Consider the following 18,466-nt stretch of genomic DNA (forward strand, 5'->3'; position numbering starts at 1 on the left):
CGCCGGAAAAGAATAAGACTAGTAACAGCAAGCAAATTGACAAACCATCGCCCACAACTTTTGTGTTCTACTCGTGCATAGAATCTACGCATAGAAAACCTGGCTCGGATGCCACTGTTGGGTAACGTAGCATAAATTCAAAAAATTTCCTACGCATGTTCAGATCTTCCTATGGAGAGACCAGCAACGAGAGAGGGGTAAGAGCATCTTCGTACCTTTGAAGATCGCTAAGCGGAAGCGTTGCTAGAACGCGGTTGATGGAGTCGTACTCGCAGCGATTCCGATCTAGTGCCGAACAACGGCACCTCCGCGTTCAACACACGTGCAGCCCGGTGACGTCTCCCGCACCTTGATCCAGCAAGGAGGAGGGAGAGGTTGGGGAAGAAGACCAGCAACACGACGGCGTGGTGTTGGTGGAGAGACGAGGTCTCCCGGCAGGGCTTCGCCAAGCGCCGGCAGAGAGGAGGAGGAAGAAGTGCAGGGCTGCGCCGAGGGAGAGGGAAAACCGTGTCCTCCAAAGGCCAAAAGTGCCCACTATATATAGGGGAAGGGGAGAGGGGGTGCCACCCCTAGGGTTCCCACCCTAGGGGGTGCGGCAGCCCTCCCAGATGGGGGGAGTGGCGGCCAGGGCAAGGAGGAGGGGTGGCGCACCCATCTGGTGGGCCTAAGGCCCACCTCAGTTAGGGTTCCCCCCTTCCCCTTTTTTCTGTTGCACATGGGCTGGGTGGGGGGCGCACCAGCCCACTTAGGGGCTGGTTCCCTTCCCCACTTAGCCCATCTAGCCTCCCGGGGTCGTCACCCCCTTTCGGTGGTCCCCCGGGACCACCTCCGGTGGTCCCGGTGGTCCCGGTACGTTACCGGTGATGCCCGAAACACTTCCGGTGTCCGAAACCATCCGTCCTATATATCAATCTTTACCTCCGGACCATTCCGGAGCTCCTCGTGACATCGGGATCTCATCCGGGACTCCGAACAACTTTCGGTAATCTCGTATAACAATTCCCTATAACCCTAGCGTCATCGAACCTTAAGTGTGTACACCCTACGGGTTCGGGAGACAGGCAGACATGACTGAGACACCTCTCTGGCCAATAACCATCAGCGGGGTCTGGATACCCATGGTGGCTCCCACTAGCTCCACGATGATCTCATCGGATGAACCACGATGTCAAGGATTCAATCAATCCCGTATACGATTCCCTTTGTCTGTCGGTATAGAACTTGCCCGAGATTCGATCGTCGGTATACCTATACCTTGTTCAATCTCGTTACCGGTAAGTCTCTTTACTCGTTCCGTAGCACGTCATCGTGTGACTAACTCCTTAGTCACATTGAGCTCATGATGATGTTCTACCGAGTGGGCCCAGAGATACCTCTCCGTCACATGGAGTGACAAATCCCGATCTCGATTCGTGCCAACCCAACAGACACTTTCGGAGGTACCCGTAGTGCACCTTTATAGTCACCCAGTTACGGTGTGACGTTTGATACACCCAAAGCACTCCTACGGTATCTGGGAGTTGCACAATCTCACGGTCGAAGGAAAAGATACTTGACATTAGAAAAGCATTAGCATACGAACAATACGATCTAGTGCTAGGCTTAGGATTGGGTCTTGTCCACCACATCATTCTCCCAATGATGTGATCCCGTTATCAATGACATCCAATGTCCATGATCAGGAAACCATGATCATCTATTGACTAACGAGCTAGCCAACTAGAGGCTTGCTAGGGACACATTGTGATCTATTCATTCACACATGTATTACTGTTTCCTGTTAATACAATTATAACATGAACGATAGACGATTATCATGAACAAGGAAATATGATAACAACCATTTTATTATTGCCTCTAGGGCATATTTCCAACACATAACACATAGTAGGTGACTACAACTTGCAAGATAGGATCAAGAACACACATATATTGATGAAAACATAATAGGTTCAGATCTAAAATCATGGCACTCGGGCCCTAGTGACAAGCATTAAGCATAGCAAAGTAGTAGCAACATCAATCTTAGAACATAGTGGATACTAGGGATCAAACCCCATCAAAACTAACTCGATTACATGATAGATCTCATCCAACCCATCACCGTCCAGCAAGCCTACGATGAGATTACTCACGAACAATGAAGAGCATCATGGAATTGGGGATGAAGGATGGTTGGTGATGACGACGGCGTCGATTTCCCCTCTCTGGAGCCCAGAACGGACTCCAGATCTGCCCTCCACAGGAAGAACAGGTGGTGGCGGCGGCTCCGTGTCGTGAAATGCGATGAACTCTTCTCTCTGATTTTTTTCCGGGCAAGGGAGAATATATAGAGCTGGAATTGGAGGCTGCGGAGCCACGAGGGGCTCACAAGCCTGCCAGGCCCGGCCAGGGGGGGCTCCTGGCTCCGTGTCTCCAGGTGATTCTTGCACCAGTATTTTTTTTTATATTCCACAAAATATCCTCGTAAATTTCTAGGTCATTCCGAGAACTTTTATTTCTGCGCAAAAACAACACCATGGCAATTCTGCTGAAAACAACGTCAATCCGGGGTAGTTCCATTCAAATCATGCAAATTAGAGTCCAAAACAAGGGCAAAATAGTTTGAAAAAGTATATACGATGGAGACGTATCAGTTCCCACGGGCAGGTTGGTGGTGACGCTGCGATGGCTCGGCCAAGATGGAGTCTTGCGAGCAGCGAGCGGTCGGTCACCTCTATGTGGCATGGCGAGCGGTGGTGCTCTTCTGGTGGTGCTGGCCTGGGTTGCGTGGAGAGGAGGGGCTTATCGTCGCAAAGCCATCCCTTGGAGTGGGTGACGGCCGTCGTTGGCAGTCCTGGACCTGGTCGGAGGTGCTGGTGGGTTGTGGTTCCTTGTGTGGGCTCAGAGTGGATGGTGTGGCCGCCGTTTCCTTGTCTTGGCGGTCGGTCCTTGGTCCTCGGCTTTGCACCTTGGTTGGCAAGTGTTGCGGTGGCAGCGGCGTGAAGCTTCTTGGACGGTACTTTCAAGTCCATGGAGGCGAGGTAATTGTCTACGCGCAAATGAAAATCTTGCGCGTCTTAGGTCGAGCTGGTGGCGGTGACATCTGTGGATGTCATTTCCCTCCTTGGTGGCATCGCCGAGCATGTTTTTCACTTCCTTCGCGCTCTTGGAGTTGGTCGATGTCTCTAGGAGAAAGCGTCGATTCCATGTTTGGATCGGCATGATGGCGGTGTCCTCGAAGTCGCTCCTCTGATGGGAGCATTGTGTTTGGAGACAAGGCTCACTCCTAGTTGCTCTCCTTCGGCGTCCGTCACGGTCCTGATTTTGATCCTCAGTGGCGCTATGTACGTCTGTCGCTGGTGCGTCCAAGACGGTGCCTTTTCGGTGCGGATCGAGTCCTCCCATTCATCTGCCACTTTCTCTCATGCACTAAGGGTGGACGGTGCGTCGACGAGAGACACTCTGCGGAAGTTGTTTGGTCTTCTGTGCTGTTCGACGTGAGTTGAGACGCGGTGCTTTGTTTCAGTTCAGGATAGGCTCTTTTGCGTTGTAGCTCGCTGGGTGTTGTTGTTTATCTTTGGATTTATCGGTTGTGGGGTCCACGCTATACTCGTCGTTCGGATCGAGTGATATCTTTCTTGTACTGTAATTCTGCCTTCTATAAAGCTATGGTATGCCTAGGCATACAATTGAAAAAGAATAAAGTTGGTGAGGCGTTCACTACTTTGATCTTAATCTCTTTCAATAACTTTGAGCAACTCCAACGGGGCGATCCATTACGTCTGCCACCGTCCGTTCGGGTCCGCGTGGACAAAAGTGATGGCCCAACGCGTGGACTCATTGCCAAAACGCCTCCGCTTCGCATCCACGGAGACCCATTTCTGGTCCAAATTTGGACTGAAATGCGTCGGTGCGGACGCGAAGCACACGAGCGCGCGCCCTCTTGGTGTCCGCCCCAACTCCCGTCAGTCGACTTAATTTATGACGACCACCCTTCACGGGCCCATGCGTCAGCGACCGCGATCGGATTTTTTTAATCCGAGCATGCGATGGGGCTCGGCCTCATCTGCTTCAAGACCCGCCCTGCTCCCCATCTCGCCACCTCGTCGGTGACCAAACCCTAGCCAGCAGGCATGGTCGGTTCCTTCCAAAACAAGGGCAAGTCCCCCGTCTACCCCCGTGCGATCTCCTTGTCGGCGTCTGTCAGCGTCCCAGTGCACCAAGCGCGGTGAAACTGGGAGCACCGCGTCCTGCTACCGTACCCGGATGTCACCATCCCGCACCACCCGCATATGGATCCGGAGAGGATCCCGGTGCCGGCTGTGCCGCGGTCGGCGCGGATGCGCGCAGAGGAAGTGAGTCGCCGGAGGCAACAGCTGACGCCGAAGCAGCGACTCAACCCTGCGTATGCGGCCGACTCTCCCCACTCGAAGGTCTGGTTCGTGGTCGAGCACGAGGAGCAGCGCCCACGCAACGCGCGCGACGTGTAGTCATGAGGCCCTCCGCCGCCCCCGCTCGTCGTTAGCGAGGAGGACCAAGAGGAGAAGGCCGCCTACCAGGCGGCGCCGTGAGTGCGAGAAGGAAGAGCGGCGCAAAGCCGAGGAGAAGATCGCGGCATACGAGGCGCAACTCGCGAAAGCCATCACGCTGTCCGTCATCGGCGACTCCGTCGTGCCCCCTCCACCGAAGACCGAGCCCACGAAGCCACAACGGGAGGTCTACCAGTGGAGCGGCTGCCTCCGCGAGTGGGTCAGCATGCCGCCCATCTGGTTGGGCGCGACACCGCATCAGGAGGATGCCTACCTCCAGCACTGGAGGTCGCTGCACCTGGTGGAGGAGCGCGCCGACAGCCGTCGGCACATGGCGCTCGAACGAGAGGCGGAGGAGGAAAGACGAGAGATGGATGAGGAGGAGCGCGCCCGTGCAGCGCTGCCATCGCCACCAGCACAGCCCGCACCGGGAGGACAGACGACGGAGTCGCACGCAGCGACGCTCTGGAACACGGTGTTTCCTTGGGCCGGCCGTGCGCCGACGCTGGTTGACCTCACCGGCCCCGACGTCGACGAGAACGACGTGTAGGGCGCCTCATAGTTTAGGTTTTGTAATGTTTAATTAATGTATAATGAAGACGCGTGGACTCTCGCCGTTCTTCGTGACCGATTTTAATGCCTTGGTTTCGGCCCTTGGAACAGCAGCCCACAGGACAGACGGGCTAAATAAAAAAGAATGTGTGGATCAGCTTCAAGAAGGGCGTAATCCAACGGCCAGAAACTTCTAATTAGCGAAATCCAATAGCCAAAAACGTCTAATCACTGAGAGGGTGGGGATTAGGTGCAGTTTTACTGTCCTTAATTAATGTTTGTTTATTATTTTTCGAAAATGTTTGAAAAAAAAATCACGCACCGGCAAAATAGATCAGGCAAGCGTTAGACGCATGTATCGATCCAAATGTCGAAACGGATATTAGTGTCCGTCGGATCGATCCAAACAAACAAAAAAAAATAAACAAAATCGCCGTTGGTTTTAATCGGTGTATTGGAGTTGCTCTTATTTTGTTTCTCACGGAATTACCAAATCTTCTACTAACTCCCGCAACTTTTGTGCAAAATCCGAACTGAACCTGTTCACGTGCCTTTGCATCCCTGCAACAGGACCGAGCTCCCGGGCCACCACGATAACTGCACTCAACGATAGCTTTGACTCTGTCGACTGTGCGCGGCCGAGAGATCCAAGCCAGACCCCCATCAATTGCAGGACACGGACGGCGCCACCGGCGCGCGTCAGTACTCGCCAGCTAATTGCCCCGGAGGGCCGCGCATGCCCGCCGCATGGCCGATCGCGCCGCGGCGCAGGAACCGGAGAGAAAGGCTGGTCTACGCTACGCGCCGCGCCGAGGGTGGCCACCGGGTTGAGGGGCCGGTCGGTGCAGGCGCCGACCGCCGTGTGCCGTCGACGTCTCGCGGGGGTCCCGCGCCGCTCCGCCAGGTGACGGGACAGCGACCCGACGTGGGCGGAGACCAGATTTGGGGGAGGAGGAGGCAGAATAGCTTGGGAAATCAGGACAGCGTGAGGCCAAATCACGGCGCCCGAGAGGCAGGGCCGGTTGTGGAGCCGACGCGGGCCTTTTCCGCCGAGCGAGACTCCAGAGAAAAAGCCATGGGAACGACCGAACTATGGTGTCATGGCAGGCGGTCAGTGAACCGGGGCGGCGTTCCACTTAAAGCATCTCCAACAACCGCGCTTCGCGCCGCGTCCAAAAAACATGTTTGCCGCGCGTCTATCGTCTGATTTGGCGCGTCGCGCAGCGCTGGGTTCAGCAGCCGCGCTAAAATACAGCGCGCGTCGTTCGAGCAGTGCGCAAAAATGCAGCGCGCGCCGCTCCAGCAGCGCGCAAATATATGACATTTGGACACAAAATAAGTTTGAAACATTCATCAAAATGCAATGAACATGTGAAATTTAACACAAACAAGTTGATGAATAAAAGTCATGCGACGCTGCGGCGGCGGCGGCACGGGACGGCGCCGGCGCGACGCCACCCGTCGGCGTGGTCATCCGCGGCGGCAAGAAGAGGCTGCGCGCGAGGCCGACGGTCGACGGAGCTCCGGCGGTGGGGGGGGGGGGGTCGCGGCTGTACAGCGGGGTGAGCGGGGTGCCGGTGTGCGCGTTCATGGTGGCAGGGGCGCTGGCGCTGGCGCGCGCGGTGCGAAGGAGGAAGAAAGGAGAGAGTTCGCGCGCGCGCTCGAGTCTGCCGCGCGCGAAAGTGTGCGCCCCAAATAAACAGCACGGGATAAGGCGATGGACAGCGCGCCCAACTTGTTTTAGCGCACGCGGTTTTTGCGCGCCCGCTGGAGCATCCCGCCTCGTCGCGCGCGCGCTAAAACGGCATATTTTTCGGTGCCGCGCTTGTTTTGCGCTGCTGTTGGAGATGCTCTTAAACGACGGGCCGGCGTTCTACGTTCAAGGAAGTTAGGGCGACAACAAGGCGTCCATCTAAATTATGCGCGTGTGTTCATTTGAATCGAAACGGACAGAAAAATTATCCAACACAACGATCAAAATGGAAGAGCATTCGACGGACGTGAAGGTGGACATGGCGGACCGCTCAATCTCTCAAAAGAGTTGGCTGGCGGCAGATGGCCGTCGTGAAGCTTGAAGCTGTCGACGCGCAACAAAAGGCCACCAATGTGGAGAACAACGCCCACGTCATTGCGACCACGAAGTAGGCCCTGCTCTACCTAGAGTGTGACAACCCAGGCTATCACGGGCCCGTCGTCGTCTTCCGGGCCGTTGCCGCGCAATAAGAGGTCACCAACGTGGAGAACAACTCCCTCGTCACTGCAGCCACGAAGCAGGCCCTCCTCTACCTAGGGTTTGACAACACAGACGAGCACATGCTCGTCGCTGTCACCATGGCCGTGACCAACACGACTCGTCCGTCGTTCGTTCGCCACGACTGGAGTCGCCGTGCATGTCCACCACGTCGCACACGCCCGACTTCCATCCTTACCCGCAAGCCTCCTGTTTCTCCACCTTTCTAGGCTCCTGTTCGCCGGAGATGAAAGTGGTAACGCTAGCCATGCCCGCGCCCATGGTCATCGACCTCAACGCCACACCTGCGGTCGGAGGGTCGTCCATCAGGGCCACGGAAAACGGTCGCGCAAGATTCTTATCGGCATGCTTTCCGACTCCCGCAACCTGTTCGACCCAATGCGGGCACGAATTGTGACTCGGTTAACTGTTTCATCATGGAGAACATCATCTACGAAGATGGTGTGGGCGGTGGCGTGGGTGGCGCGACCTTCCATGATCCCGACGAGCCCCAAAGCCAAGACAGTTAAGGCCCCTTCATGGTCGGCCATGAGGGCACAACCAACACCTTCACTCAGAGCCATGGTAGCCCGGTTGACACCTTCACGCAAGGCCAAGATGGCATGGGTAGCACTTTCCCGGACGGCCATGAGTTACTCTACTACTACAACGTAGAAGAAGAAGATGAAGTGAACATCAACGGGGAGGAATTGTTCTTTGACGATGAGCTCACCGCCCAAACCAAATGCAAGAAAACAAAGCGGCAAAGCAAAAGGACGAAGGCCTACACAAAGGATAAGGACAAACTCCTATGTGAATGTTGGGGGGAGCATTGGACAAGACCAAGATCGACGCCAAGCAAAAGGCATCAACCTTTTGGCTAATAGTTCATCGTCAATTTCATGAACGCAAGAAGTTCATGCTGTATAAGATGGAGAGAAAGTGTGGGTGTGTGTCCCTCTCGAAGCGTTAGAGGGCCATACAACAAGAGCGCAAAAAATTTTGTGCCACACTTGAGAGTATAGAGGGCCGACCCATGAGTGGCATCGGCATCAAAGACATGGTATACATTCTTTCATCTTTGTTTCCATTGTTTCATGCTTACATGTCTATTGCAGATATGAATATGCGTGCTGGTCTTCATTTGTAGTCTTTTAAGCTTTGGATGCATTCAAATCCCAACATGGGAACAAATCATTCAAGCTCACCTATTGCTGGATAGTCATATAAGGCAAGGAGAAATTCAAGGAGTAATATGTGATCCTCCGGAAGAATGGAGGGCACCAAGTTGTCGAGGAGCATGATGAGGGGGAGAAGCCACAACTGGGGGGAAGACCAACTCCAAGAAAGAGTACAAGCGAAATGCGACATCAATTGCCATGCAAGAAACTTTGCAAGGCATGATCACCCAGAAGAAAACAGGGAAGGAGAAGCGTAGACAAGACAAGGAGGAGAAAATTAAGGCCTACATAGAGCTTCAAAGAAGAAACTCGAGATGAAGGCCGAAATACAAGAGAGGAAGCTCGAGATGGAGGCGGAATTGCACACGAAGAAGCTCAAGGTGGAGGAGGACATCCAAGCCAAGAAGCTCGAGCTCGAGTCTCCCAAGGCCAAGACCAAAGCAAAATAAGTGGCACTCGCTTGCATAGCGAAGGAGGTGGAGATCATGACAGTGGACTTGAGCATGCCGTCCTTGAGGAAGGGTTTTGGTTCGAGAGAATGCACGCTGACATTCTCAACCTCGATGATTGATCCATGGAGAGGAAAACCATCTTTTTTGTATGTTGGTGATACGTTTCCAATGTATCAATAATTTTTTATTATCCCATGCTATTATATTATCAATCCTGGATACTTTATATACAATAATGTGCTATTTTATATCATTTCCGGGAACTAACCTATTAACACAGTGCCTAGTGCGAGTTGTTGTTTTCTGCTTATTTTTCGTTTCCCTGGAAATCAGTACCAAACGGAGTCCAAATTGAGGAGTACACCTTTCAAACATCACTCCCACCTCCCGAGGTTACGATAAATGGGGCACTGCATGCGTGCCACTTGTCGCAACGTGTGAGTTTTCCCTTTTTTCGTAGATCCGTATTTTCAAAACGTTTTATCTCCTAAACCGTGTTTCTAAATATTGAACAATTTTCATCGTTGGGTTTCTAGCGTCGAGATTTTCAAAACCAGGTCTAATGTTGATAGATTTTGACGAACTTTTTTTCACGAAAAAATCGGAAAAAACGTGCCTCCCGCGATAGAAAAAAAACGTGCCTCCCGCGATAGAAAAAAAACAGAAAACATATTTTTTTCGCTTTTTTTCCTTTCTGAGAGGCGTGCCTCTCACGAAGGCAAATCTGTGCCTCTCGCAAAAGCAAAACCGTGCCTTTTACGAAAAAACGTGTTCTTTTCGTGCCTCTCATGAAGGCAAAACCATGCCTCTCGAAGAAGCAAAACCGAGCCTCTTACAAAAAAAGAGTCAAAAAACGTGTTTTTTTTCCTTTCTTAGAGGCACGACCGTGCCTCTCGCGAAAACAAAATCATGTTTCTTCAAAAAAAACGCGTTTTTTAGTTTTCGACATGCACGGTCGTGCCTCTCGCGAAGGCAAAACCGTATCTTCCGTGATTTTTTTAGAAAACATGCTTTATCACGCAAAAATAAAAAAAACATTTTAAAAAGCCGAAAACGAGTGCAAAAAAATAAAAAATAAAAAATCAAAGAAAACCTCAGAAAACGACACATGACGACGACTGAGAACGCGTTAAGTGACGCGTGGGAATGCTCGTTGAAAGACTTTCGATGAAACGCTCGTTAACTAGTTGCTCTCGCCATAGTGTTGTGCCGTGCCAGACACGTTTAAGCATGGCCCGGGCCGGCCCGGCCAGGCCCAGATGGCGAGCCATACTGAAAACCGTTCATGTTGAAATACCTCAGCTAGGACCCGATACCCTTAAAAAAAAAAAGCTAGGACCCGATAAACCCACACCTACCCGATAAAACTCCGGGACCGGAAAACTTTACCCTAGCCCCCACCCCACCCCCCCTCGGTCCACCCCTCCTACCCAGACGCGGCTCTCGCCGTTATTCTCCCGTGGTAACCGACGAGTGCCACCACCATCTCCGCTCTTCCGCCGCACCTCCAGAACCTCCACCCAGGCTAGGGTTTGATCCCCAGTCCATTCTTCGGAGCAATGGAGGGCGGAGGCGAGGGCGCAGCACCGCCCGCGGCGGCGGCGGCGGCGGCGGATGTGAAAAACCCGAGGTGCTTCATGGACATCACCATCGGCGGCGAGATGGAGGGGAGGATCGTGATAGAGCTGTACGCGTCCGTGGTTCCGCGGACGGCGGAGAATTTCCGCGCTCTCTGCACCGGAGAGAAGGGCGTCGGCAACTCCGGCAAGCCGCTGCACTACAAGGTTAGTACTGTATTCAGCACTGACTGATTTGAGCGCCTCCCTCTAATTTTGATTCCTCCGGTGGCTGTCGCCGAGTGATTCGGGCGTGGGGAATGCAATTGGTCTGGTCGAGCGACACGTCCGAGCGATCCGGGAGTAGTTTGCGTAACAATTGCGCCGTTTAGCCCAGGAGCATCTTGAGTTTTGGTGCGATTTGGCTGCTCCTGTTAGCCTTTTCAGCGAAAAGCGCTTTTTCCTGATGCAATTTGGCAGTTAATTTAGGGTTTTGACCCGGTTTTCGCAACCCTGCAATTCTTTTTTTCCTGGACACCAGTTTCTTCAGAGGATTCCTTTTGGCCGGGAGCGATTTTCTTCCCGTGTAATTACAGCGCCGCTCCTGCTGATAATCCGAATCTGCCTCTGTAAATATCGCTCCCTTTTTGTCACATGGCTGGATATTGCTCAATCTATGCTATAGCCGGACCAGTGCCTACTTTTTCCTTTGTGCTCAGAAGTACTGTACTACGCATTACTTTCTCTGTGACGTCAAATCCCGTCCTTTGCCTGTCAAAAAAACAATTCGCGTCCTTTGATGTGCAGTGAACACAATGCAACACAAGTCCTGCCACTGTTAATAAGGGCCCTCTGCCTTTTGACTTCATTCCAGAATTGCACCATCCATATATTAACCTATACAAGTACCATCACTTTTGTGTGCAGGCATGTGCTTGTCGGAACCTGGAAAATACACTCACTCCTTCTCCCCTCTTAAAAGTTGGCCCATCCGCCCCGTGCTGCTACAGTGATCCTGATCCTAAATTGGTGTATGAATATGCAATGATTTGCTATCAGCCTTACAATGCAGTACACCCTCGTGATTAGATCACATGGTGGTTCTTGTACACGCGAGGAACTGCGGTTGCTCTTCGCAATAGTGTGTGTGCTTTTGGTACTTTCATAAAAAAATATTCCAGGCCAGTTAGTGCAAAACACTGCACTAGCTATTTATTTTAACCGAAAAAATATACCAGACCAATTTTGCGAAATTTGGACGATTTTGTCTCCATAAAGAAACATTGTCGCGTAGCTGACCTTGTAGCCTTTTGGAAGGGACAGAAGGCATTACTGTATCTTTTTTGTTTGCCACTCATTTTGATTTATATTTTGGTCACTGTTACATAAAGTGAGGACACAATTTGTTGGTTGCCACATGCTTAGAATTGGGGCAACTGCTTGGCCTTCCACACTGAACCTGAGTGAAACTTATGCTAATGAAAACAGTGTGAGAACTGAGAGGGCGGAAGTGCAGAAGTACTGGCTGATTTCTTTCTGCTCACCTGTTGGAGGGTTTGTGACGTGCATGTGGATGGATTCTGAATATGCATGATGGGTATTTTTAGCTGTAATGTTTCTTGACAGAGTAATCCACTTGCTTAACTTCTGAGAGTATCAACTATCATTCTTCTGCCTAATGGATGGTATCTTTTGGTGTTCTTTTGTGTTAAAAACTAAATTTTAGTCATTTCATTTTCAAATTTCAACCCTCAGAAAGTATGGTGGAAGTTTGATGTTGGCACAATTGATTATGCTGCACTGATTCGCTTGCTAGTTCTTCACAGTAAGTACTTGACACATCTTTGGTAATTGCTATTCTTGCAGGGATCATACTTCCATCGCATTATCAAAGGTTTTATGGTACAAGGTGGAGATTTTACTGCTGGTGATGGAACAGGGGGGGAGTCGATTTATGGATCGAAGTTTGAGGATGAAAATTTTATTTTAAAGCATGAGAGGAAGGGAATATTATCTATGGCTAATTCTGGCCCCAACACAAACGGATCTCAGTTTTTCATCACTACTACCCGAACACCTCATTTAGACGGGAAGCATGTAGTTTTTGCGAGAGTAATAAAAGGAATGGGCGTGGTTCGCTCTTGTGAGCACATTCCTGCTGGAGAAGCTGACCGTCCCACAGTTGATGCCGTAATTGCTGAATGTGGGGAACTTCCTGAAGGTGCCGATGATGGAGTTGTAAACTTTTTCAAGGATGGTGACATGTATCCTGACTGGCCAAATGATCTCGATGAAAAGCCTGCAGAGGTTTCATGGTGGATGGAAGCTGTGGAGTCTGCTAAGGCTTTTGGGAATGATAATTTCAAGGTAATTTCTGTCCTAGCTAAGCTATATCTTATCTTTTTTTTTTAGGTTAGTGTCCTCATTTCCAGATTAAACTTTACTAGTTTGCCCTGATATCTCAGACCCGCGCTCAATTTTCACAACAATGTTTACTGCTGTGGGTGATAGTGATACTATTCTAACCTGCTCATCTTTTAGATTGGATTTAAAACCAACAATCTTAACTATTAGATTGAATGTTGATTGCTCAGATCAACCTCTGTGAAATCCAGACGCTTTACAAAAGACCCTGGATTTTTTGTAGTTTGCAACTTAGCATTTGTGTACCCGACACTTTCTAGCAATATGAACATCCACCATGATCTGCCGCATTTGGACTTGAACTAGTGATTCTGCAAAAAACCCTGGAGTTTTTGTAGTTAGCATTTGTACCCTCGACTTTCTGTGATATGAACATCCACCTGTATCTACATTCTGTGATAGGAGTAATATTTAGTTCTCATTCTCCTATCGGATCTTAACTTAGAATAGCTTTTCTCTTTATTTGTCATTCATATCATGCGACACATAAACAACTTAGCATCATAGTCACAACTCTTGTATGTGTTCCATAGATGTTTCATTATCAGTGCTCTGAGCTAACCTAGTTTTGCACACATGTAATGTTGTATTTCCCTATCTGGGTACCTAAAGTTAAAAGCTAGTGCCTCTACTCCCTACAGAAACAGGATTATAAGACGGCCCTCAGGAAGTACAGGAAAGCTCTGCGCTACTTGGATGTTTGCTGGGAGAAAGAAGAGATAGATGAAGGCATTTTTTACTGTTTCTGTTATGCACTATAATTGCTCAGTTTTTTGTTGGTTCTGTCGTTCTACATACTGATCATAAAACATGTCGCATGGCACTTATAAGTTTATGAACATGTCTTGATACGCAGAGAAGAGCTCAGCACTGCGGAAGACCAAGTCCATAATACTCACGAATAGCTCTGTAAGTTAATTGTTTTGCTGTATGCGTATCTGCTATTCTTTTATCTAAGAAAACTGCATGGTGAATGTTATCTTGACTAGCTCACTTAGGCACATGGTTGTTGGCTTGTAGCATCTAGCAAGCTCTTGGAGAGTTGCATAATTTAACATAGATAAAAGAGTGCTACATGGCCCATGTCTCTGGTAGCCTGATTACCTGTTGCCCAGCGCTCTAGGTTGTCTCCCTTCAAGTTGCTGTGTGAAGCCAACTATAGATTCGTCTTCGAGTACCTTGTGAATATAAATAAGCCCTTCCATGGAGTTTGTAGAACCGTAGTCTTCTGTAAATGTGTAAACTCCAATCATTGTTGTTGTTCATTGCATTTGAAATTCCATTTACTTCGCCAGCACATTACACTCCTTTCTCTTGCATCTTATGCAAGTAGCTTTATATTCATGCTTTATTGTACTGTTCTTAAATAATTGTTGTCAGTAAATTGCTATTCTCGCCTGCAGCAGTGTGAACCCTTTCAACCTTACATTGGCAACAATTTTGCTAATTCCTGTTTACCAACTCAGAAACATATGATAGATATGATCATTATTGTCTGGTAATCTTTTAAGTAATCTAAACATTGCACACCCTGTTACACCGTGTTGCTTGTTTCCTGAAACCGAGGTGATTTCTTCAGGCATGCAAAATGAAGCTGGGAGATTTGAAGGGTGCTTTGTTGGATGCAGATTTTGCGCTGCGTGAAACAGAGGGCAATGCTAAGGCTTTTTTCCGACAAGGACAGGTTTGTATTGCCCTTAGTATAGTGGCTCTAAGTTCTTCATTATGCGTTTCTCCAAACTATACTTTGTTTGCAAATGGACTGCACGTTTTTATTTCTGACATTCTCTCAAACTATTTGCAATCGCATACTACCAGTCGTTGCAGACCCGGAATGGTTCATTTTCTTGAGTGATTATATTTTCACATTTCAAAAGGCTCATCTTATTTGTAGTGCTTAACAATATTTACCCTCTCCATTTAAGATATCTTCACTTGAATCTGACATGCGCAGTTGTTATACACTCTTTGTTGTCTAGAAAAATGTTTGACCCAACATGGTGACAAGCTAGATATAGTGATGCTATAACTTTTTGGACCCCAAACTATATAGATTGATGTTTAGCAACTGCACGTATGCGGCTCCTCCAAGTAACTCCACTATATAACTACACCTATGCGGTTCCTCTGAGTAGCTCCACTATTTCCAGTAGTCATAGCTAGCAATAGGTCTTCATCTAAGATCTAAATCCATCTCTTATAAGCCTTGACTACACCGAAACCTATCAAGAGACCTCATCGAATTCCTTCTCAATACTCGGACATTACATTTTTTATCAAGGATATGCTTGCGAAGAACATTTTTGTATGATTTTCATGCTATGGTCATGGACATGTATTAGCTTTTTGTGTTGATTCAGACTCAGTATCTTAGTGTAAAATATATAAATACCTTCTGAACTATGTTTTTGATGTTTTGTTTAGAGTCTATTGTAGACATATTTTTAAATTTTATAAAACCAAAAAGATACAGGGGTGCGTGGAAGTTAGCTATCCACGTGCCAGAACCATGAGCTGGTTTCAAGATTTAGGGCCTGTTTGGGACCGCTCTGCTCCAAAAATTTCAGCTCCGCTTTAGAAAACATAAGCCAAACGGGGTAGCTTGGGGTAGCTCCATGATATGCCGCTCCACAAAAAAACTAGAATCTAGGGTACAACTCAGCTCTCTAGAAGGTGCTCCATAAAATTGTAGAAGCTGGAGTTGGAAGAAAATTACCCACCACTGCCACCAGGAAGTGGATACCCCTTCATTTCCCCCCTCTCATCCAATCAAATAGATCCTTTCCCCCCAAATTTTCCATTCTTGAAACTGGAGCTAGATGAAAGCCAAACATTCTCTTTGAAAGAGTTGCAACTCCGGTATGAAACTGCTCCAAAGTGGATTTGGTGGAGCAGAACTGATTTTGATGGAGCGGAGCAGTCCCAAACAGGGCCCTTACTGGTTTCAGCTCTAGCCTACACCAACTTGTTTGGGACTAAAGGCTTAGTTGTTGTTGTTGTAAAAAGACGACGAAGGGTAGATAACATGATATTTTCCATAGCTTTTCCGAGACCATGAAGCCACCAAAGTCACAATTTAATATTTTGGACCTGAGACTGTTACCTCAGAATCAATTAATAGCTCCTTATTTTGATATTCCCAAGAAAAAGCAACATAAAGAGAATTGTGTTCAAGCTCACTTTTGTTGCTTCTTGTTGATATTATTTGTTTCCGACACTATGGATGTGAATGTTGATTTCTTAAGTATGCGCAGCTTAGTCGCACAATATATTCCATGCCTTCTACCTTTATCAGTCAACAGCAATAATATGTGCCATACTGTTACCACCTGTTCATATATGGTCACTTGAATGTGATCTGCAGGCACACATAGCACTTAATGACATTGATGCAGCGGTGGAGAGCTTCCAGCATGCATTGGACTTGGAGCCAACTGATGGTTTGCCTCTTTTTCTTTGCGGTGGGTCCTTCTCTCAGCAACCAGGTATCTAATGAATTTGTTTTGCAACCTGCAGGAGCGATTAAACGCGAGCTGGCTGCTGCAAAGAAGAAGGTCAGTCTTGATTTTCATGACAAACCTATCTGAATATAGAAATGTTCATTGTTACCAACTCCTCGCAAACTTCTACAGATCTCCAACAGGAGAGATAAGGAGCGCAAGGCATACGCCAGGATGTTCCAACCTTAAGGAAAATCGGAGGAGAACGAAGATGAGAACGGCGAAGTAATTTTCGAGTAGCTGTTTAATTTCTGAACCAGGCGTGCAAAGTTGCTAATGTTTATTTTCATTCCAACACTTGTAGGAGAAGGATTGATCCATAGTTTTCTCCGCCCCGGCAGAACTTTTGGTTAGCTTAATCTGGGATACATACTTGAACTTTCCGTGGAAAAGGTCGTCGTCCTAGTTAATATGCCGTAAAACAGAACCTTGTGCTTTTCTCCTGTGGCACAGTTTTGCTGGTGTGCGCCAAAGGATGCTTATGCGTTGGGAAAAAAAATTGGAGGAATATTTGTGTTGCTCGTATGACAATGGAGGCTGTCTACCATTATTTTGAAATACAGGGAAAAAAAGAGAGGTAGTCAATGCTGTCATGAGAGAAAAGCCTGAGACATTGATGCACCTGAGCAGAGCATTGTTTCAGACGTTGCTTTTGCTGCAGCAAGGCATGCATGCCGGATTGCCAGTAGGCTTTTCCTCTTGTTTGGTCCCATTGTGGTCAAGCCTGACCGTTGCTAGTACTTTGTGTGCGTCGTTTGCTTGTACGTGCCTTTTGTCTGCCACACATGCCTGCTGCCAAACGCCGCAGTGCTTTTGGCATGATTTTCCTTCTTTCCGAGTGGGGTTTTCCCTCCCCTGGAGCATGTGCCTCGCCCACGACGCTGCGTTTTGACATGTTCCTGTTTTTTCTGATGGTCGCTAGCGTTTGTGGTACCATAGTATTGTTTTGGTTACGTTGGTTTGTGGGCATTTTGTGGGTTTCATATGTTGCTAGCTATATGCAATATGATAAGAGCAACTCCAACCGGGCGACACATTTTGTCCGCGCGCGTCTGTTCTTGTCGGTCTGGGATCCATTTCAGGTTTAAATTTGGAATGAATTTGCATCAAGCGAGGACGCGGGACGGATGCGCGTAACGTCCGTCCTTCTCCTCTCCCTGACCCGCTTGTTGGTGGCACATCGCCACGTTCCCTCCAATCATCCTAAAAAAATCCTGCCCACTCGCGCGCGCATCATGGGCGATGACACGCTGACCCTTGACGCTGTCGTCTCCCTCACCTTCGTTGGTCCCATCTCTGCCAAGGGCGGACGCAAAGGGCCGACAGCGACCAGGAAGAAGGTTGTGACGTCCAAGGAGCGCGCCGTCCAATTGGCGAGGAGGAAGTACCGCCGACATGAGCAAGAGGCCAGGGAGGAGGCCGCGACAACCATAGATCGGGAGGCTGAAGCCTCGAAGAACCACTCGCTCATCGTTGCCGCCATGAGGCAGACCCTGTTGATGCTACCAGGCCGGCACGGGCTCACTCGCTGTCGTTGTGTCCGCGGCCAGCACCGGCTCATCGTTGCCGCTATCGTCGCGCATGTCCATCGCGCCACAGGGGTAAGGCTTCGAATAGCACCACCCGGTTGTCCAACTCTATGGGATCCGGTTCGTCGGAGGTGAGAGTGGTTGCGCCTGCCACGCCAGCGCCCTCGGCCATTGATCTCAATGTGATGCCTTTGAGGGGTGGATCATCCTCCGGGGATGCGTGCAAACGGCCTCGCGAGCTCCCAGCCGACGCCCTCGAAAACGCTCGCATCCTGCTCGACAGAATGCCAGCTCTAGAAGACGAGGCCAACCGTTTGTTCATGGAGATCCTCATTTACGAAGGTGGTGTCGGCGGCATTCCCTTCCATCTCAACGAGACACAAAACCAGGATGGGCGCACCCCTTTCATGGCCGGGCACGATTGCATTGGGTAGCCGTTTGCTGAAGACATGGCCGATCCCTCATGGCGGACAAACTCGGCATGGGCAACTTTTTCCTGCTTGATCATGAGTTTCAGGAAGACTATGGCCT

General features: G+C 49.3%; 1 protein-coding gene across 3 annotated transcripts; it reads left to right on the plus strand.

Moving 5' to 3' along the window:
* Nucleotides 1-10,332: 10,332 nt before the first annotated feature.
* On the plus strand, nucleotides 10,333-16,986 carry LOC123407508 (peptidyl-prolyl cis-trans isomerase CYP40-like). Of its 3 annotated transcripts, XM_045100654.1 has the most exons (9): nucleotides 10,337-10,710; nucleotides 12,349-12,849; nucleotides 13,548-13,635; nucleotides 13,763-13,815; nucleotides 14,486-14,590; nucleotides 16,271-16,346; nucleotides 16,423-16,460; nucleotides 16,539-16,631; nucleotides 16,711-16,986. In XM_045100654.1, exons 1-8 carry the CDS (start codon nucleotides 10,486-10,488, stop codon nucleotides 16,593-16,595), a joined length of 1,143 nt encoding a protein of 380 aa, XP_044956589.1. In that variant the 5' UTR covers nucleotides 10,337-10,485; the 3' UTR covers nucleotides 16,596-16,631; nucleotides 16,711-16,986. The 3 variants fall into 3 exon arrangements, with proteins under 3 accessions (XP_044956591.1, XP_044956590.1, XP_044956589.1); XM_045100655.1 differs by having other exon boundaries at nucleotides 10,336-10,710; nucleotides 16,539-16,986; XM_045100656.1 differs by lacking the exons at nucleotides 13,548-13,635; nucleotides 16,271-16,346; nucleotides 16,423-16,460; nucleotides 16,539-16,631; nucleotides 16,711-16,986 and having other exon boundaries at nucleotides 10,333-10,710; nucleotides 14,486-14,577.
* Nucleotides 16,987-18,466: the final 1,480 nt, after the last annotated feature.

Source organism: Hordeum vulgare, chromosome 7H (assembly GCF_904849725.1).
Source record: "Hordeum vulgare subsp. vulgare chromosome 7H, MorexV3_pseudomolecules_assembly, whole genome shotgun sequence".
Lineage (NCBI taxonomy): Eukaryota > Viridiplantae > Streptophyta > Magnoliopsida > Poales > Poaceae > Hordeum > Hordeum vulgare.

What these genes read in the sequence shown, in the direction of transcription:
- LOC123407508 (XM_045100655.1), top strand. Translation starts at nt 10,486, where the DNA reads ATGGAGGGCGGAGGCGAGGGCGCAGCACCGCCCGCGGCGGCGGCGGCG. An exon ending in GGACTTGGAGCCAACTGATG is followed by an intron (nt 16,347 to 16,422) that starts GTTTGCCTCTTT and finishes TGCAACCTGCAG; the next exon opens with GAGCGATTAAACGCGAGCTG. An exon ending in TGGCTGCTGCAAAGAAGAAG is followed by an intron (nt 16,461 to 16,538) that starts GTCAGTCTTGAT and finishes AAACTTCTACAG; the next exon opens with ATCTCCAACAGGAGAGATAA.